The 22,457-nt window shown below is 37.6% G+C and overlaps 2 protein-coding genes across 4 annotated transcripts in view; one reads left to right on the forward strand and one right to left on the reverse strand.

The window, feature by feature from the left end:
* The first annotated feature begins 29 nt into the window (after positions 1–29).
* LOC136259692 (thymidylate synthase-like) lies at positions 30–7,053 on the forward strand. The gene is made up of 7 exons (XM_066053198.1): positions 30–446; positions 495–610; positions 659–829; positions 2,324–2,424; positions 3,808–3,882; positions 6,620–6,691; positions 6,866–7,053. Exons 1-7 carry the CDS (start codon positions 88–90, stop codon positions 7,001–7,003), a joined length of 1,032 nt encoding a protein of 343 aa, XP_065909270.1. The 5' UTR covers positions 30–87; the 3' UTR covers positions 7,004–7,053.
* Positions 7,054–10,907: 3,854 nt separating this feature from the next.
* The window catches only part of LOC136260397 (tyrosine-protein kinase receptor TYRO3-like), a 32,135-nt gene continuing 20,585 nt past the window's right edge, over positions 10,908–22,457 (reverse strand). For all 3 annotated transcript variants that reach the window (XM_066054108.1, XM_066054107.1, XM_066054109.1), the window contains exons 10-14: positions 18,785–18,999; positions 17,418–17,527; positions 16,137–16,296; positions 13,439–13,575; positions 10,908–11,252 (exon numbers count right to left, since the gene is read on the reverse strand). In XM_066054108.1, the coding sequence (XP_065910180.1) occupies positions 11,078–11,252; positions 13,439–13,575; positions 16,137–16,296; positions 17,418–17,527; positions 18,785–18,999 (797 nt within the window). In that variant the 3' untranslated portion in view covers positions 10,908–11,077. The remainder of the gene's footprint in view (positions 11,253–13,438; positions 13,576–16,136; positions 16,297–17,417; positions 17,528–18,784; positions 19,000–22,457) is intronic.

The following is a 22,457-nucleotide window of genomic DNA, read 5'->3' on the forward strand; positions in this document are numbered from 1 at the left end:
TTTTATTTTTTATTTAGTGAGCAAATTCGATATTTATGGCGCGAAAAATTGGCGCAACTATTTTGGGCGCGAACTCACAAATCGAATATGGCAGACTTGTTGAAAGACGCTGAAACAGTGGTGCTCAAACCAGTGGATGATAACGTAAAGAATAATACTTCAAGCATTCCTGTTAAAAATGTGGCCACAAGTCCTGCAAAACCTACGAGTGTCCAACAGGAAAGCGAAAACCTCGCAGTTCCCCCTGCAATACTACACGACGAATACCAATACTTGAGATTGATTGGTGAGATCATTAGCAGGGGAGCTAAGAAAGGCGACAGAACTGGCGTTGGTACGCTTTCCATTTTTGGCGCCCAGATGCGCTACAATTTAAGAGATCAGACGCTACCTTTGCTCACAACAAAGAGAGTATTCTGGCGTGGAGTAGCAGAGGAATTGCTTTGGTATAAAACTTGTGAAAAGTTTTTAGATGAGGTTTTATCATAACACAGGTTTATCAAAGGTTCAACTAATGCTAAGGAATTATCAGCCAAGAAAGTGACAATATGGGATGCCAATGGATCCAGAGAGTTTCTTGATTCTAGAGGCCTTCAACACAGAAAAGAAGGTGAGTGCCTTGCAAATGACAAACTACAGTTGCTGCATGTTGTTTCAGGTGACTTGGGACCAGTCTATGGTTTCCAATGGCGACACTTTGGAGCTGAATATGTGGACATGCATGCCGACTATGCTGGAAAGGGTGTGGATCAACTAGCTCAGGTTATTCACACTATTAAGACTAACCCCAATGATCGCAGGATCATTATGTCCGCTTGGAACCCTCCAGGTGTGTGTGTGTGTGTGTGTGTGTGTGTGTGTGTGTGCATACGTACGTACGTACGTACTACACGTTATGACTGTTGGTCACAAAAGTGTATACCAAGAGTTCACAATAAACAGGTAACAGTATCTGGTCTTAAGTGACAAGCTAAAGGAGTGAAATCAGTGGATTTTACTTTAGCATTCACATTCATGGAATTCACTTTTTCCTTGAAATCGTCACCTTGCCTTTATCACTTTTATGGATTCTTAAAAGGAGTGAAATCAGTGGATTTTACTTTAGCATTCACATTCTTTTTCCTTGAAATTGTCACCTTGCCTTTATCACTTTTATGGATTCTTAAACAAGTAAGGGTTTCCTGAAGTGCAACTGGTACATTCCTTACGATCAGTCAGGGAGACAATGTATGTCCTGACCACTTGATTGGCCAAGAGTTTTCTGTGTATACACTAGGGCTGAAACAAATACTAAGTACTTGTTAAGGATTTGGTACTCGGATAGTAAAATTGGTACTCGAGTACTCGTTAAGATCACATGACCCAGCTCACATGATCTATTGGTCATCAGGGAGTGACACAATGAAGGCTGTAGAGTTTTGATTAGCTTGTTTTTTGTCAGGGACACTAATATCAGTACTTTAATTAATACAGTATGTATCATCGTTGTTACTTAAAATGCTGTAAAACTGTTTACGGTTGGTACAAGACATGTCAAATGGATATGACTACAAATAGCTAGTATTCGTGAGTACTTGATCGTTAACTCAGAGAGTACTCGAATACTAAAATGATCATTTCAGCCCTAATTTACACAAATATTATGTATATCACTTTGGTCTGCCACTCGTGTAAAAACAATAGTGCCTGTGTTATATGTTGCCAACATTGTTGTGTTATGTACAGTACAATGGATGTAGCTCAATGAAGGGTTTATGATTGGTTCCCTGGTTACCAATTTAAATATAATTTGCAAAGCACTAATACTTTTGTCAAATTTTTTAGTGCCACCATCAATATTGGTATGTGATAGAGTGGAATCCTTTGTTACTATAGGGATTAGTGTTCATTTATGTATTCTGTTGATGTCAATAGTTGATTTGTGATTAAAACCCTACATGCTACATTTTTGCTCTCCTTTCACTTAGTTACCATGGTGAACATTATACTGTGTATAATTGTTGTTCCCAAGTGAATGTATAAGCAAGTTAAGTGGTTACAGCAAATCGGAAGGCTCCAGGTTTGATTCTCGCTTATGCCTAGTTGTTGTTGTTTCCTTAAACTTTTACTCATATTGCTCTGGCTGTTAAATTGTACCTTGTAGTACTTATGGGCTCCTAGATTGTGCATGGGTAGGGCTTGCCAGGCATGCTTATATCCTTCCTTGACGACCTTGACATTCATTGTTCCATGTAGATTAAGGAAGCCTGTGTACTGCTAACTCAACAGGTTTCTCTAACTAGGAGACTATTTTTTTTACAAGTTGCTATTTTGTTCTTTCTAGATTTACCCGAGATGGCATTGCCACCTTGTCATGCTTTTGTCCAGTTCTACGTCTGCAATGGAGAATTATCATGTCAACTTTACCAACGTTCAGCAGACATGGTTAGTGTAAGATGTTTCACCAACAACCATAATATTGCACAAGAGACAGTATTCTACACATCTCAAAAAAACAAAAACTCATTTTTGTGCCCTTGTTATAGAGAGCCAGTTCTGTTAATTATAGCTACATTATGTGTTGTCTACTCTGTGTCAATTAGTGTACTTCCTTGATAAAGACTTGTAGGAAATAGTGACTATTCAGTCAACAGCTACACGTTTTGTTGAACTGTTAATATATCATTCAATAGTGTAGTAGTTGTTTTGGAAGTTTATTCAACTGTTAATTGTTGTACATCATGAGTCATTGAGTATTAAAAATGTTCAAATTAATTTGAGCTGTACATTGCTGTAGGCACTCCTGACTTAAGGCATGTCCACACGACAAAAATAATGCGAATTGAATCCGCATTGATTCGAATTATTCGCGTCCACACGGAATGCGCATTAGGGTGATTCGAATTGAAAGTGGATTACACGAATCCACCTCCACAGGTGGTTTGAATACGAACTGGCTGCGAATCGGGATTTGCTATGTCATAATAATGCTACACGTGAGGGCTTGACACGTTTGCGCGTGACCTTTGTAAACAACACAGGATAGAAATGCAGAAGCGCTCGGTGTGATAAAAGCGCAGGGACGTATGGAAGCAGTGTTTCATCATCGTATCTAGCTCTTAGAGTTTGAAAGAACAATGGTCCCATACCCATCACGCACCATCAGCAGTTTTTCGTATTCTATTCGTAGAAATCCTTCCGGTACGTTATAAACAAAAGTATAAGCGTTACTAGGAGCTATTCCTTTCAGTCTATCGTTAAACTCACTGTTCTCTTGGTTGGCGCAAATGAGTGTTTTCTTAACCGTTTAATTATCCGTTTATCACACTAGTAAATTCAATAATGCGTGTGGACACGTTCAATTCGGATTCAATACGCATTGCCTGAATTCGTTTTGCATCCGGTTCCTAATTCGAATTCGTGTGGACATGCCTTAAGTTACCGACAACAAGGCTTCACTAGATTGTCATTGTTACCAGTTAACAGAACTCTTATCAACACTACATGGTATTTGTAAGGCTGCCTGGCATTGTGTGGATTTTAGATAGTTTTCTGTGGTCACTGTTGGGAGGGATTGTGGTTAGATGTTGTGTATGTTATATGCCAGGCCACACACATGTTCAATGTTGATATAACCTGTTGTGGTTGGTTGCTAGTGATCCATCAGTTGCTACGCTATTAAGGGGGTAATATGAGATGAGAACATTCTCGTTTAACTGTTGATGAGGTCGTTGTATACATTAAGGGTTATTGTTGGACTATTACATTGGCATTTAGCAGTTAGTGATGTCATACTACTGGTTAATAGTTTGTTTTGTTATTATCTAGGGGCTTGGGGTACCATTCAACATTGCTAGTTACTCACTACTCACTCATATGATAGCACACGTGTGTGACTTGAAGGTAATGTGTGTGTGTGTGTGTGTGTGTGTGTGTGTGTGTGTGTGTGTGTGTGTGTGTGTGTGTGTGTGTGTGTGTTGTATACATACGTATATATGCACTACACAGTTGTTGAGAGATCAAACTTTATCTTAGGAATGTATTTATGTTCCACAATAATGCCATACGACTGGTATTCAGTCACTTGTACTGTTATTGTATAGGCTTATCATCTTACCGGTACTACACACACACAAGCCATAAGGCTACTTCAACTATTAGACGTATTGTTTCATAAAGTGATGTTTGTGCTGCTATCCTGGGTATTGTGTGTAGTATGTAACTATGTTATTTTAATTGCTGAAGCCATTGTGAATAGTCTTATTGTTTTTCCCAACTGTTACACTGATAATTAAGATGTGCATGAGACTTTTGCTTATTTGGCTTCACTGTATACAACAGTGTCTAGAACAGTGTCTAGTGCCAACTGTTATCCTGAAAATAATCAGAGGAGGGTCAACACGAAGCGCTACTGAAATTTATTGCTGTTAATTGCATAATTCTAATATCAAGATTGAGATTAAGTGATTGACAGTGTTTAGCAATAACCACACCACATTTCCTTGTGATTCTTGTGATGAACGGCAATTTTTTATTGCAATGTGAGTGAGCAGGTTTCTAATTCTTTGCTCAATTTTCTGTGAAGTTAAGCTAGCAGCGACCGCTTACCTTTTTTTTATTTTCCCGGGAGGCTGTTTTAGTATACACATTACTTTCTTCGATCATTGATGCGCTAAACTAAATGCACATAAGGTGTCTCTACAGTACCAAACATCAATCTCATCAACAAACCTTTATGCACATGATCCCCATAAATTTCAAGAGCAATTTCTGTGCCTGGAAGAGTGGGGCAGACCGGCTGAATAGGCTAAACTTGAAGTGCACTCTTGATTTGTAGTCATATAGAAAGTTATTTTGCATGCACAGGACATTTGTTAATTAACTGCATGGGTGGCCGTTGAATATGTACTTTTGGTAAAGCTTTTACAGGTTACTCCTTTGTAAGAAACCTGGTAATACCAACTGTAAAACAGTATAGAAGGGTTGTTAATACCATTTTAATGCAGATCTGAGCTTATCATAACTATCACGATAGTGATATCCCTACTATCACGATAACGATAGTGATAGTGATTTACTATCACGATATATCGCACTATCGATACTATTGCTCAGCCCTACTATTTATCTGCTTCAGCTTATCACCTAGCACACCATGAAATTCAGCAAAAGCGGAATCTTCGAATAAATTACCAACTCGATCAGTATTCTTCACACTCCACTGAAGACCACAGCACAGTTGATATACACTATCAGAGTTGTATTTTTTACCTGACATCGTTCTCGCTTCAGGGATAAATTGACATAGCCAGTAGTTCACAGCTTCCACTTTCATAAGCACAAATGTTTTTTCTAGTGCGTGTCCACTCCCTACTTCGTCAGCTGACAAATTTTCCACTCACTACGTAGCCCAGTTAAACCAAACTCTTCCGTGTTCTGTTGTGTCTTTGGAATAGCTGACATTCTTACCATTGCAATGTCGATGGCACTTTTAGCACAAGAAAACCTTGTAATAACACATTTATTTTCTGGTTAGTTTCCTGCTTTTGTTGTAAGGGTCAGTGGAGTCTTGTGTTCAGTACTTAGTTAACTGGTATTCCTCTTCCTGTGATGCTTCAAGGAGCATAGATTAATGGGTTCTTCATATGAATAAGTAATTCATCCTCAAACTCATCAATCTCGGCATCGTAATCATTGAGGCGAGGTTTGTCCTCAGATTTGTACTCCAGAGTGTCACTAAACAAGTGCATGAAAATTCTTTCAAATCCTTCAAGAACTGGCTCACTAAAATCCCCACGATATATCAGAGACAGACTATCCACCAGCACAGCGTTTGCTTCCATTGTCTAAAACACTTAGACACTCGAAATACGATGCCTTCAAGGATTTAAAGGCCATCGGTGATGTCAATAATTACCAAGGCACAGCCAAGGTAATAATTGACATCACCTCAGCCTTTAAATCCTCGAAGACACCTGTTACGAGTATCTAACTATATTACTAAGGGATGGAGTTACTGTCCTCATGTAACAAAGACAACTCAACACACATTAGAGCACCATTTTATTATAATTGCATTAGAATCATGTGCGTTCTATATTATATACAGTGGAACCTCTCTTAACAAACTCCCCGAATTAAGGACACAATAGAAAAAACAAGGACAAAAATTTTGGTCCCAACAGGTCTGGTTAATACATTTTTTAACCTCTATATTATAGCCAAAAGTGGCCAAAAATTCTGGGTCCCAAAATGTCCGTAATAGAGAGGTTCCACTGTAGTACAATTACATGAGAGAATAAACAACACAGTAAGATCAGGCACTGGTAGTATATGTCGGTGATATGTCAACTGTTGCCCAAACATTGGAAGAGTTGTAGTTCATTTATTTAACCATAACTGACAGTTATTAATCTATCACCTATTCTTCACAATACTATCATTAGCAATCTCACGATGTGAAACATCAAACATATGCACTGCTCTTTGTAATATTTAAGGTACATTAAAATTAATTGATATAGTGGAATGTGAAAGATTTGCACTACTGTACTTTTGTGGTTGAATAGTCAGTGTCAGGGAAATGTGTCATGTGTCATTGCTTTTATTTTGAGAAGATGGTAACATGTGTTGTTCACAGGCTGGTGACTTTGTACACACACTGGGTGATGCTCATGTCTATACCAATCACATTGAACCACTGAAGGAACAGGTACATTTGTTTGTGTGTAACTAGTATAGTGTATTTATGAAATGTAGCTTACCCAGAATGCGATTTAAAAACTTGCATGTTACACACACCACACGACACACATATTATAACAAGCCCATTTGCTGTTTTATACATTGGCTTGTTTGGTAAATAATTAGCTTTTAATTTGTTTAGCTGAAACGGGAGCCGAAGCCATTCCCCAAGCTAGAGTTCAAGAGGAAGGTGACCAACATTGATGATTTTGTGTATGATGACTTCATGATTCAGAACTACAAATGCCACCCCAAAATACAAATGGTCATGGCAGTATAAACATTTCAGACTTTTCATATTCAAATGTAATAGTATATTGTACATGCTAATTTTGTTGTTGGCGAAGCAATTCAGGTAGTGTTCAAGGTTAGTACCTTGTAATGGAGTCAGTGTGGGTGGAACTCACCTAGCAGTAGTGCTTGTGGGTATTTTGTGCCCTGATATCCTTATACTGTGTAAGTGACATGGATACAGGTTCTTGACAAAATTCGCTCTCTTCAGACCATGCATCTGGTGATCCCTCCATCACAATCAATTGGTCAAGCATTCTAATAGAGCAGTCAGTCATTGCATTCCAAATACATGTACAAAATGATTTCCTAAGAGGCTAATTATACCCATGGCACATACAGGATGCTGCAGATACAAGTGTTATACAGAATGGTGGCTATCTTTGTAAAATAAAATATACTTCAGGGTCATCAACTACTCTTGCAGATCACTGAATATTAATCAGCCCGGTGATATTTGTTACAAAATGGCCAGGAGTTGGAGAAATTGAGTGGTGGGTCAAGTGTAGGACTCCTGCTGTTATATATCCTTAAAAGTAAAACCTGGTTATAAACTTTTATAACCAGGTTTTACTCATGAACCACAAGTGTAGGCAGTTTGGTTAAATGGGTATGGTGTATGCTTCATAACTGTCGTGTAGTGAGTTCGAAGTCCCAGATGGAGCAACTTTTTTTTTTTCGTTTTGGCAACCTTTAGATACAACTTTTTTTGCTTTTGGCTACTTTTATATGCATACTTTTTATTGCACCTTCTATTCTGAAGGAACATTGTTATGTCGTATTACATGTGTGACTATATAATAGTTAGACACCAAGACCAAGGGAACTAAGCGATTTAGTAACACCAATGGCCCGAGGCTGTAGCATCCCGAACGCAGTGAGGGCGCCACTAAGGGCCAGAGGGGTTACTAAATCGCTTAGTTCCCATTGGTCGCGGTGTCTAACTTATTTAGACTATAGTTTAAAGTAAGTACCTTTATAGCCAGAGCATTAGGGTGGCGTGAAAGAGCAATGCAGAACAGCAGAACGGTTTCTTCCTTAAGTCCTTACAGCGCCCACAAAAATAATTATTCGACCGGTAACCAGAGTAACGGCTAGAGCTATAGTAGATATGCCGCTTAGTCTACTATTTCTCCAGAATTATTCACAGAACACAGAGAAGAATTGTATTACAGTATTATCAAGTACTCCAGTGTACCTTTCGTGTTATAATTATTTATCACATACAAAATTGCCTGAGGGCGGGTTACTAAATGAACATGTGTAGGGGACTAAATGAGCATGTCAGGTGACTAAGTGATTTAGTAACCTAAATATATCATTGTCTAAAGCTAAATACCAACATTTTCACGAAGAGCTTTTATAGGTGTTAGCACTATACAGGTGAATCATAGATAATATATACCTGTTATCTATGAGTGAATGATGGTGACATTAGAAAATATTGTACGGTTGTAGCAAGAGTTTATAATGTGTTATAAACCCTTGGTTGTAGGATGTAGGGAACTGTAAGTATTCAGGGGCTGATCCAGGGGGTTCAAAGGGTTCCATGGAACCCCCTTTTTGAAAGAGCCTCTCTTACTCGAGATACTCTAATAGAGCAGTCACAGTATTCTTCAGAGGAGCAGTGTAGCAGGCTACGTGTGGAGTTATAAATAAGGAAATATAGTTGGTGAGGGGTAGCTATTGTCAGCAGGCGATGACCTTTTTTTTTTTGGTCTTCAACTTACAGCTAAGCTGAAGTTGCAATTCCAGAATGGAACCCCCTTTTAAAAAGTCTGGATCCGCCCCTGGTATTCCTTTAGTGCATTAGCTGGAACTTACATGGTTCAGTGCTGTACACATGCTTTTTAGTGTGTTTGTTTTGTATACTAAAATAGCGTAGCTATATTTATGAGTAGACATGCTATAGTGTTTTGGTATGTGCTTCAATAATTTTCAGCTTGGTACAACCAGTTTTGTCTTCTTTCACTGTAAATTTCATGTCACCTTTCCATCTTATTGCATGACTACCTTTTGTTTCAGTTTTCAGTGTTTGTAAGCTTTGTGTCACTGTACATATAGCTGTGTCCATTGCACGTGCATGCAATATTGATTCATTTTGGACGGCACAAATAGCTACCAAACTTTTCAATACAAAGTCTGAGACTCACGTTAAAAAGTATAACTACTGACTAGAGCAATAGTCATACATGTATAGGATAAGATTGAGTTTCCTTTAATGTCACAGTTCTCTCTCTTCTGCACTCGTATAACAGCTTCAAACACTGTGCGTACTTGCAATAAGGATGTTGAATTAACGTGAATAGGATATGATTATAGTATCAGTACAGTGAACACAAGTTAAGCAGATTATAGAAATGTGATCTGCCATAGCTCCATTTTGAATAAGCATTAAGTCATCATCACATATAACTTAATGCGTTTTTTGTCACTGTAAGTTATTGATAGCCGGGACAGGTACTATACTAAGCACCATATAGTTTGTACAATAAATTGCTACATGTAGTACAATTGCCTGTTTAATGTATGTGCACGAGAATATATCTACCTTAAATGTGACAATAATACATGCATATGCTATACATTATACTACTATACATGAAATTAGCACTGCATATTGGTAGCTTGGTTCCCATTTTAAAATTTTATATATTGGAGAGATGGTACTGCACGTAGGGCAGGTACCAATGTTAGTAATTTTAATATGTTACAATGTAATTTAGAGCAAACTGCCAGCACATTGTTGAAGTTGGTAACACAATGGAGCCAGACACCTACAGGCAAAATAGTTTGGCCCTATTTGAAATTTGCAATTGTTGCTCTGAACCCAACTTAAAAATGAAAAAAAAAAAGATCATGAACACCTAGAAATTAATATGTTTATGATTTCTGGTTGTAGCCATGTTTCAAAAATAAAAAATAGTATTAAAAAAACCCATTAAACTGCACTGTCTGTAGCAGACATGTCATACACACATACATGTAGCTCAATGAGGCACTGACGTTTTGGATTTTCTTAGAGGGGACACTAGTTTTTAAGAGATCTTTGCCTACAGCAGAGCTCGAATAGAGGGTCTACGAACTATACTTTGTAAAAAAATTTCTAGCATAGTATATGTATATAGTGGAACCTCAGTTATCTGGACCCCACTTATCCAGATTCTCGGTTAACCAAACTATGAAAATGACTGCTCTATTAGAGTAGTGACTGTTCTATTAGGGCAGTTGATAGTTCTGAATTTTTTAACAAATTCATGCTATTTTAAGGTTATTTAAACAGTTTCAGAGATATGGACTCTTCAGACTTATGAACTTATATTGCATGATACAAAGTGGAATCTAAGCAATGGTCTATGTTGCTTTTTAATTTTGTTTTTTAAGAAATAAGTGAGCTAATTTTTTTTGAGAAGCATTACATACTATTCAGTTTAACCACAATGTACAATAATTTGATAGTCAGACATGTTAACAAGTCACAATATGTTGATATATCGATATGGTTTGACTTAATACAGCGATATTGTCTTAAAACGATACTATCTCGAACTATCCTAACAGTGTATGTAAGAATACAGGACTTGGTCCCAGATCGATTTACTCTAATAGAACAGTCAAATATTTGTATACTGTTATAGAACAGTTAATTTCAAGATACGTATAGATCTGTTGTCACAACCTCCAGCATCCAAGAGCTAGAAGTGGGACTGCTAGTTGTTGCCACAATACTGACTTTGAGCATAGGGAATAATCTTTGCTTTGGGCTTGTACTAAGACACTGCCATGTATATTATATGTACCCAGTGAGAGCAACAACCAAAACAATAGGTATGGTCTATTGTAACTCGCTTAGTAAGCAATAAACTCTTGAATTACTATATAATTTTCTTACTCAGAGCTTTTTACAGAAAGGTGGTCACATAGATCAATTTTATAAGATGAAGTGATACAAATAAATCTGTACCAAGTGTGTCTACATTACTCTAATTAGCTGCTACTTTACAAAAGTACGCGTTAACACACACACATACAGACATACACAATGTAAATTAAATTAATATTTCTATGCTGTTACAGAAATGTATGGACTTGTTTCATCACTATCAGATATGATGGAGGTCTCTTCATTCACTGGAGCCTCCTCCAAATGTAACATGCTATTTAATGACTTTAAAATGACTGAAAACGATGGTCTTTTCTCCGAGTCTTCGTACCACATGGTCTCTATTAGTGTATACCTGCATAGAAAAAATAATGTGTGTTGATATTGTGTATTGTATGAGGTACAAGAATACCATACCATACTAACACAGGAAAGGCTCACATAGGAAAGGCTCACATAGGGAGCTCTCTACAGCATTCTACTCATATGTATTAATATGGTCTACCAAGTGCATGCCTTGAAAATGACCAAGCTATAGACATCTGTCACTATGCTGAGTATATAGTGACTGAAACACTAAAACTACACAATGATATACTCTAATAGAGCAGTCACTTCAAGAGTATCGAACAGTACTGTACTGTTTAAGTAGGGATCCCCTCAAAAGGGATGCGCTGCCTAAAATTCTGCCTTTAAAAATCATCCTAGAGACATCTTACGAGACGAAAATCACCTTTATGGAATAACATTAGTCCATCTCACATCAAACACAGCATTAAAAAAAAAAAAAAAAAAGAAACATTTACAGGCGGCCAGATATAGAATTTTTTTTTTTTTAAATCACCGAAACTCGAATTTTCATCTGCCTGCCTGACCACAGTTGCAAGGCTGGAGGCCAAACAAATTAACGCACAGCCACCATTTTATGCCACAATAACAAACTCACCAGTGGCATGTGCCTTTTGGGGTTCAGAATGACCTAATAGAACAGTCACATGTGTATAGTTGTATGCTATAACAAAAACCCAAACAAACTAGTTTACTACACAAATGCTAACAGCATCAAGGGGCGAGAAGAGGCGAGTCTGAGGGTTATATAGGTTGCAATAGATGATAACGTTGCATAGAAAGTATAACTGTAGACAGGTACTGTTCATAAATGTATGTTTTTGGTCATCTTCGATGGAAGATCAATTTGAACAAGAAATAAATTCATGTGATGTTTTAATTGTGCCAAAAGTGTCAATAATCCTATCGCATAATTGGGCAGTAAACTTTCAACTGTAAATTGTTTTATTACTAATGAATAAGTCAGACTATATGTTACAAAATACAGTGATTAGTTTAAGTGACTGGGTACAGAGACAAATATAATGTTCAGCAGTAGACCCACCATAATGTCCTATCATGTGCAGGCTTGATCAGTCATGGTAGGGCAAGGTAGGACATTTCAATCAATTAGAGTCAGAATGTACTAGTTAAATGTCATTAACACTTGTATCAATTGCACACAGCATTGGTAGTGGTTGTTGTGAGCTAACAACTGTTGCTAATTGCATGGGAATAGGCCTAGTGTACATTCATGGTCACCCCCCTTGGGTTGTAAGAATGTAGTGTCTCCTAGCAACCAAGTGGTAGTTATCATTAGCAGTACAAGCCATCAACCAAACAGTAAGCTGTATTGCTTAGGCTCCATCCCTTTTCTTTTGATAGCTAGGACATTATGTCTGAGTAAACTGAACGATTTGGACGGCAAATGTCTGGTGACCAACTGCTATATTAGTCTCTGACTGGATATTACCATAGTGACGGTGGTGGTGGTTTTGACAGAGTATTCAGTGATGGTGGTGATGGAGTATTAGCACCAACCCATACTTAGAGCATTATCATGCAGTGGCACTGGCGATCATAAGTTTATGGAGCGTCTGGAGCGAAATAGTGGTATTTTGTAGCCATTTAATTGGCGAGTTTACCTACCAACAACTTTTATTTGATAGCACCAATAGCATCAGTATTCCGTAACTTAATTTATCATGTGATGTTTGATAGCATCAATTAACTTCGTATTTATTTGTAAATTATTGTAAATGTGTCCATTACACCACTGACTCACTAGTGTGGGGCTCGCTCAGGCTCGCCCCAATTATAAAAATGAAGTAGGGATCCAAGTGATAACAATCAATCAAACAATAGATGAATGAATCTTGAACCCAAATATAAGATACGTATACCCCACCAAACAATTCTCACACCCTTCACAATTCAACATCCTATAATAACTAAATGACAGTACTAAGTGAACACCATGGTATTCACTTCACTGTTTTAACCCTTTGCATGTTCCATAAAATGTACTACAAGTGGATTTTGCTTTCTCTGAGGTCCTTCACTTAAGTAGTGTTTATTTGATTAGATGGGCCTTATAATCAGGCTTCTAGCACCCATATTTCTGATTTTAAAGCCACTCATAGGTTCTCCTATTAATGGTAAGAAAAGTTTATCCCTTCAACAACACAACATACAATACTGTTATTTACTCACATAGTTGTTGTACACAGTTCAGGTTTCTCTAATCTCCTACCAGTCTTTAATATGGTGCTGACGTTAGCATTATCCACCCCAGGGTAGGGTATTCTGCCAAGTGTGAAAATTTCCCAGCACGTCACTCCATAAGACCACTGTAGTTGATGTACAACATTTAATGTATACCTTATACACAGAGCAACACTTATGCAACCATTGTTAAAATAAGTCACCAGTCAAGTGAAACTGAGGTACCCGTGCAGCATACAGCACTGACCAAGTATGATTACTATGTAAATAAAATATGGTCATTGTTACGTGTTCTCCCCCAAACAGAGCTCCCTACTTTTTATGAGTGTTGCCATAATCCTACGAGCTGGACTAGTATGTTTCATATAATGGTGGGCACCTGGAGACTAACCAGGGTCACACCTGTGACACACATAGTCACACACACACCAGGCTTGGGGTCAAATACATTTCAAAATACTTAAGTACAAGTGCAAGTACTTTGAAACCTTCACAGGTACAAGTACAACATCTTATCTACAAGAAGTAAGTACTTTTTGAAGTACTTAAGTACAAGTATAAGTACATTTGACAGTTGAAGCCATGTTGTATATATGTAGTAAAACCTTCATTGTGATGTGTGTGCATGATTGCATCTGATAAACATTAACTGTTCAAATCTTTTATCAGTGAGCCGACATCTCTCTGGAGTAAACACCTTGCCAGCAATGCTAAATAACCTCTCTACAGGAGCTGAGGATGATGGTACTCCAAGAACATCTTTGGCTAGCATTGCTAAAAATGGATACTTCTTCTGATTTTCTCTCCAATACTTAGCTGGATCAGTAGACATCTGTGCACTTACAGTTTCCAAGTAATCTCCCATCTTATCAAGTGTGCTTGGCTGATTTTGACTCTGAGAAGATGAAGAATCTGATTCCATAAAATTAAACAACGTTTTCCTTTTTTTGGGTAAAGGTTCAACTTCTTCAGAAACTTGGGTGGCTGTATTTGCTGAGTGTGACTGTGGAATTATTCTTTCTAGTGCTGATTTTAGTAGACACATTCTCTACACTAATTAAACTGCTACCAAGAGTTCATAATATGTGTATGTTAGATACCCACTGGAGGTTTTTTAGTAGGGTTGACAACCCGAGGGCACGGTTTGGTCACCGAGGCGTGGCATTAATTAGTGATCGAGGCGCAGCCGAGGTCACTAATTAATGCCCGCCGAGGTGCCAAACCAAGAACGAGGGTTTCAACCCTACTAAAAAACGACAGTGGGTATCTAACCTATTTAGAAAGCAGCTCGTTACCAGCACTGACAAAAGAAGCACAGAGTCACGCTAGGTAAGGTCCTTTACAGCGTGTTTGCTTAATTGTGCCGCCGGCTTAGTGTTATTTTAGTAGATGTTATTTAGGTCCAAGGCTTGTTTACTAGCTAATACAAGCTGGCCACGAAGCGACAAGCTTTATTATAACTGACCATGAAGCGACAAGTTCATTATAACTGACCACGAAGCGACAAGCTTTATAACATCTGGCCACGAAGCGACAAGCTTTATTACAACTGGCCATGAAGCAAAAAGCTTTATTACAACGCAGTAAGCTGTATTGGCCACGAAGCGAAAAGCTTTATTACAACGCAGTAAGCTGTATTGACCACGAAGCGAAAAGCTTTATTACAACGCAGTAAGCTGTATTGGCCACGAAGCAAAAAGCTTTATTACAACGCAGTAAGCTGTATTGGCCACGAAGCGAAAAGCTTTATTACAACGCGACAAGCTGTATTACAACTGGCCACGACGCTTTATAACAACTGATGCCACGAAAACGGCAAGCTTTATTAGCTGCAATGCAAGCTACAAACTTTAACAACTGGCCACAAAGCAACAGGCTTTATAACAGTTGGCCACGAAGCTACATGCTTTATAACTTTTTTTTTTTTTTTTAACTGGCCACAGAGTGACAAATGTTACAAACAAGTGCAATAGCATAGCTGAAGTGTGTTGATGGTCTAATGGCGACAGTGCTGAGAAGCAGACGAACGCAAATGTGCTTGCTGTAAACTCGCAACACCAGTAGTTTCACTGATGGCTAGCTAGTTGTATGGTTAGTGAATGTGAACATTGTTGGGGTAACTGTGATATGCATCGAGCAGCTGGCTCTTTCAGTTGATTGGTCAAGTGCTGGTATGGCTGATGAAGGTAAAAACCCAAATCTCACTAACCATACAACCACTAATTAAATCAGTGACATAGAAAACTCTTTGAAGTGTTGTTGAATTTACCATAACAGTCTCACATGACAACAGGTCTCTAAATGAAACTTAGAGCCCTCACCTCAGGTCTCTAAGTGGTATTAATAACCTCATTAACTGTGTCAACATCAAAGAGAATTATTCATGCTGCTTTCTAATATAATATTATGAACTCTTGCTGCTACATTTTTTATGGTGACCTGTTGAAAGCCTGCATGTGTCAAGTCATGTGTGTACTTCAAAGTACTTTAATGTACTTATAAGTACTTTAAGTACTAACAAGTACATCACTTTGAACTTAAGTACAAGAACAATGGCTAAGAAACAAAAGTACTGAAGTACAAGTACAAGTACTCAAGAATGTGTACTTAAGTACAAGTACCAATGCACTTGACCCCAAGCCTGACACACACACGCACGCACGTACACACACATACACACACATACCACATCAGTCTTCTCATCAAAGTATCCATCCAGTAGTGACTCTAATGCCATCCACTTTACAGGTAATGTGGTATGTTTATCTTGCCTGTAATACTCAGTGCTGTATATGTCTCTGGTTAAGCCAAAATCTGCCACTCTGATCCTAAGGCTTTCATCTACCCTGGATAATTAAAAACACATATCGATATGCAATTACGCATGTACACTGCTTATAAGTCATTTGATTTACTTAATTATGAGACCAGATTTGTGAAAAATGGGGTTAACTTTTATATTTTTGAGAAAACTATATTGTTTTGTATGAACAATCTGTTATAACACATGATTAAGGTGTTAACAGACCAAATAATGGGCTGCCAAGCATCAGGGGCCAGAGAAGAGTCCTCATCCTAGGTGGCTAAGGCCATCAGAATAGTGCTGAAATTGCTAGCATTGTGATACAGCCCAAGAACCTGAACTCAATCAAACACATAACGTAATGAGTGACCAGCTGAGAAAAAGTCGGTCATTTTCACACATTCGTTGAATTCCATTTTATTGCTTCTGTGTTATTTATAGTAACAAAGAAGTGGACAGCCAAAGTTTCAGTCTTTTAGAGAGAATAGTTAGAGTGCTAGATAGTTGGAACAGCAAATATATTTGATTTGTACAGCAAAAGTAGGGCATTACAGGCGCTTAATTATGTAACTCACAACTAAAACAAGCTATATATATAACTGTATGCCACTGGTTCAACTTGTTCACCATGAACTGGAAAATCCATCAAGGTATACCGTACTCCTCCATATGAAAGCCATTCCAACATAAAATGATGATGGTAATCTTTATTTCTACATCATAAATATGTAACCAAAACTGATGTTCCTTTCGTTTACGAATACGAAACAATGATTTACATACTCTCCACGAACAGGTGAATTCGATTATAGGTTTCGTTGATTTGACTTTTGCTTCAGTGGATAACAAAACAATAAAAACGCGCATAATTTTTTAAGTAGCATCCATATTTTACCCACTTTATTTAAATAGCAAAATAGAATTTTGAAAACAAAACACCCAGCTTTTGCTCAGCCAGTCATATATATATATTTTAAGGAAAAAGTTTGTATTTGTGTGCGTGGAAGCACTCTTATTGCATATCCCATCACTTAAATACAGCCCATGAGCATCAGTATTTTTATTGATCCATATATGTACACTAGCGTGTCCATCTGGTAATTACGTAAGCCCTTACCTACATGGGATTGTTCTACACAACTACATATACTTAATGAAACTCACATGCAATTCCTAGCTGCTAGGTCACGATGGATAAATCTTTTACCAGCAAGATATGTCATTCCTTTAGCAATATCAAAGCACATCATCGTCAGCACCTCATCAGACATATCCTGCAATAACAAACAAAAGAAAATCACACATTTGTGTACATAAATGTTTGGGATACCATATATCAGAAAGTTTTCGAAAGGTGGTTAAATTTCGAAAAAGAGTGCTTGATTGTAAGTTTGAAAAAAAAAAAAAAAGTTTATTGAAATGATTGTCTTAGATAATGGTTTACAAACCCCACACACACTAGCTAATTGGAAGAAGCTAGCAATGGTATTGATAACATACAATAGAATATGCTGCTTTGATTACATACATATTGATAAATGTTCATCTGACTTTGGTAGAATCGCATCTAGTTACTCCTTCCTCCTTCATAGCTTGTTTGGTGTTTATGTTAGCTAATCCAATGGCTTGCAGATAGAGCCACGACATAACAATTTTCTCTTAGACTTCAAGACTCATGGTGTCACTTGTGAAGTTGAATCATGTGTTTGCCTTCCACTGAGTAGTCTGGCGCAGCCACACCTTCAGTTAGAAATTAAAGAGCCACACCAGACTATCCACTGAGTGGCCAGTGTCTAGCCATACTGATCAAGATCTAGCTATAGTTAACTAACTGATATTATAGTAGAAACAAACACTCAAACTTTGCTATACTTTAAATTACTTGATCCTTGTAGCCAACTAGATATTTCTGATAAACTATGAAATATTAATTTCGAAAACACATTGTTACTTTCGAATTTTTCAAAACTTTAACCTTTCGAAAATTTCCCGCTATACAGTATGCACATTTAAATTTTCTGTTTTACTAGCCAGGCACGGAATGAACTCATATTTAGTACCTTTTGTGAATAAGAAATGTCGGGGTCAAATGCATGTGGTACATATTGTTAGGAACACAGCACATGTACACATCACATATTTGTGAGGAACTTTTTACTATCACATGGCAAATATTTCTTAGGAGGGATAAATAAATGTGTGGTACCAGTGCCCAAACTCAGGTGGTACTAACAAAGCAAAGAATAGTAACTCACGGGACAGTATACACAGACAAAGGTTGCAGAACCCACAACTTTATAATGACCCCAACACTGTTAAGCAAGACATGTGCATTCACTTCCCCAGTTGACACAGGGTACCAGGTACCCGTTGTATAGTTAATTAGATTGGAGTAGTGCAAGTAAACTTTCTTGCTCAAGGAAACAACAACAACAGCTACAAAAGCCAAGCACTGACCCTGGAACCTGTGGCTGACTTGGCTGAACTGTCTCACATAACACGGAACATACAAAGATACAACTATACTACACCTTTGGGTATTCATGTGTGTTGTTGGGTGAGACACGACTCTCCTTTAAGAAAGTTTTTAAGTCACCATGAGCCATAAAAGGAATGACTATTTTTAGTACATCATCATCATCATAGTCAACACATACTCCCAGTAATGGTAACACATTAGGATGATGGAAACCCTTCATAATAGCTGTCTCTGCTACCAAGTCCTTCATACCATCCAAACTGGTAGCTACACACATGGGATAAGAATAATAATAATTATACACTATGTAGCAGTATATATTACACACCATCAAACCCCACATACTAATACTATTCTGTGAATGTACTGCTGCTGTGTTGTAGGCTACACAATATAAAATCTGAAATTTTACATTACTGACATCAAAAGGTCGTAATACGTCCATCCCCTTAATGAAAGTCAAAAGAAGGAGAACTCGGTACCCAGAAGATTTCACAATGAAGATGTCCCTTGGGTTGACTACTGTACCAGAGTACATGTCAGCAGCATACCTCTATGGAATGAGGGGAGCTATATAGTATACACGTAGTGAGTTGTGAACCCACCCAAACATCATAATCTGTACTGTAATCACTAACTCATACTCACAATAACTATATCTTAGTTATTGATCAGATTTGAGATTTACTCATACCTAAGTAAGTGCCATTATCAATATTATATCAGCATCAACACAGCCTTAGTGTGTACATATGTGTATGTTGTGCAAGGTAAAAATTATAAGATAGCATTTCATTGTGGGGGTGAAATTGTAAACTAATATGAACAAATGAACAGACAGTTGTTGAACATAACACACTTCAGAATGTAAATATTTTCGGCCTTATTAATCTGGTCAGGTAATTGACTTTTGTGCCATTCTGATAACAAAATACAAAACACTAAGCCTTTAAAAATACTCTATAGTTATTGGAAAACAGTTGTCCATTTTCAACATCGAAAATTCACTAAACACAGCCTAAGAGACCGTAAGTCATGCACTTTTTCTAGTACCACTAGTGATGTCATTCACACTTAGTACATGTGACTAGTGCCTTGAGGGCTAACCAGTGGTACTCCTGCCAGAGGGCAAGGATAGCAGCTCTGCATGTTATAAAGCTTTTTAAAAGTGTTGAAAAGTTACTGAAAGTTGCACAGTGACACATTAAGTCACACATCAAAAATACAGAGTGATTTCCAGTACTTAGACAGCTTTAGTTCAAATAGTAGCATTGCCCAGCCAAGTGTTCAATAATCAGCCAAGTGTTCAATGATCAGCCAAGTGTTCAATGATCAGACATGGCAGGTATTGATTATAATGACAATCCATACTTCCTAGTGCTGATAATGGCACTTCCTTTGTGACATAGTAGAACACCTTAAGTTGTGCAGTAATCTCGAGTACTATACTTTATATTGCCATCACAAGATCGCATGTTTCCCACAACTTACCCACCCACAGGCAGAGTCAGAAGTCAGTAACCAACATCCATAAATTTACGTAGTTGGATGGCACACATCATATAAAGCAAAAACTGCACGAATTATTGTGGTTTGTGACTTACTGTCCCTTATGCTACCAAAGGTAGGTACAGATTTCTTGAGAAATAAAATTAAGAATTGACAGTTATTCGTAAAATTCCCCATACTCAATGCATAAATCAAATCACATTGTTTACATGTGTGCCAAATCGTAGTAGATCATACAGTAGAGAAGTTCAAATTATTGCTGTTTAAAGTGCAGTAAAACTATCTAAAACCTTTATTGGCAAAAGTCTTGACTTGACATCAAGTTGTATAGTGCTAGAAACTGTATATATAGTATGATTATCTTAATGTGTCAGTGGGATAGTTGTGGTTGTTTATAAGAAGTGTTAGACTATTCGCTTTCTGCAACAGTCTCCAATTCGTATGTGTGAAAATTTTGTCCTAAAAACCAATTGATGTTGTGCTACTTCTAATAAGCAAACACCCATGCAATAGATAAAGGCATGAGGAATGTAATTAAGGATTGGCAATGTCTGGAGTACATATTTTCTAAACCACACATATACAAATTTGTATGTTTTTCAAAGTGTCTCACAGACTCACAGTTCCTTGGATTGAAATGAACTTGGACACAGGGTTTACCACCTATAGAACTAATTGGCACAAACAGAGTGAAAATAGCAAGTTCATAGGTGAAGATATGGCTTCAAGAATGTAGTACATGTTGTGGTGAAGAATAAGCCTGTTAGTCACAGAAACACTTGCTGAAAAGATCCTAATGTTTCAGTATCCACTCCTACAAGCCATAATCAATCCTTACTGACAGTGCAGTAGAGGTCAAATATTGTTTTACTCCCATTTTATTACTAGATACTTTGCCGGGGTCTGTAACTTACTGTTATAATCAAACGGTATGGCCGTACCGCCCAAAATTCCACCTTTAAAAAACATCCTAGAGATATCTTACGAGACGAAAATCACCTTTACGGAATAGTACTAGTCCACATTATACATAAAACAGCATTAAATACAACAAAACACTTTCAGGTGATCGGATATAGAATTTTTAAAAATCGCCAAAACTTGAATTTTAGACTGACTGCCTGACTGACCACAGTCACAAGCCTAGAGGCCAAACGAAGCAGTGCACGGCCACCATTTTACACCACAATAACAAACTCACCAGTGGGATGTGCCTTTTGGGATTCCGAGGAGTGTGTGCCCTCTGCGCTTTGTCTTTTCTTTTATCTTTAATCAGGCTGCTTGTCTTCTTCTTAATCCAACAAAACCATATCGAGGCGTTAATTTCCATATCAACACTTTCTCTAAGCAGCATAATAGACACTACAAGATTATTTAAGGCGCTTAAACTACGCACTACTGTAAGGAGGTACCGTTACTTCGTAGCTTTCACGATAAGTCACAAGATCACGCCCATTCTTTATTATACACATTATCGATCTATCGATTGAAACCATGATGACACACTCCTTTTGCACTAGCTGTATTTTAGTGACCACACTCCTTCAAATTGGAAGGCTGTCTTGAGATACTTTAATAATTGATCGAAACCACGATGACTATGCCCCCTTTTGGGCAAGCGCACATCTTCGCAGGCTGACTTGAGATACTCTAATACAGCAGTCACCCTAATAGAACAGTCACATGTTTATAGCTAGCTATATGCCTAAACAAAAATCTAAACAAACTATATAGTATATTAAAAATCCTAAATTTAAAATGAAGTAGGGATCCAAGCGATAAAAAGTAGTGAAACAAGAGATGAACGATGGTAGTTATTACAGCATAGCTTGGCGGGAAATCCCTACTTTGGCATTGAACACAAAATAATTGCTATACCATGCCAAAGTAGGGATTTTCCACAAAGCTATGCTGTAATAACTACCATCGTTCATCTCTTGTTTCACTACTTGTTATTGCTTGGATCCCTACTTCATTTTTAAATTTATAATTTTTAATGTACTAGTTGAGTTTGGTTTAAACTACTATCCTGTGTGGTCTGTGGCAATGCTAATATGAGTGTCAGTAGTTGAATTTTGTTAAAAGTCATAGTGTAAGATGAACCACAGGTACTCGATGACTAGTTTTCATATCACAACAATCACAGTGCAGCAAGCATTATGACTACACTACTGTTATGTGTTCAATGGTTTCCCTTACTAATGTGAAACAATATA

This window comes from Dysidea avara, chromosome 7 (assembly GCF_963678975.1).
Source record: "Dysidea avara chromosome 7, odDysAvar1.4, whole genome shotgun sequence".
NCBI classification, from domain to species: domain Eukaryota; kingdom Metazoa; phylum Porifera; class Demospongiae; order Dictyoceratida; family Dysideidae; genus Dysidea; species Dysidea avara.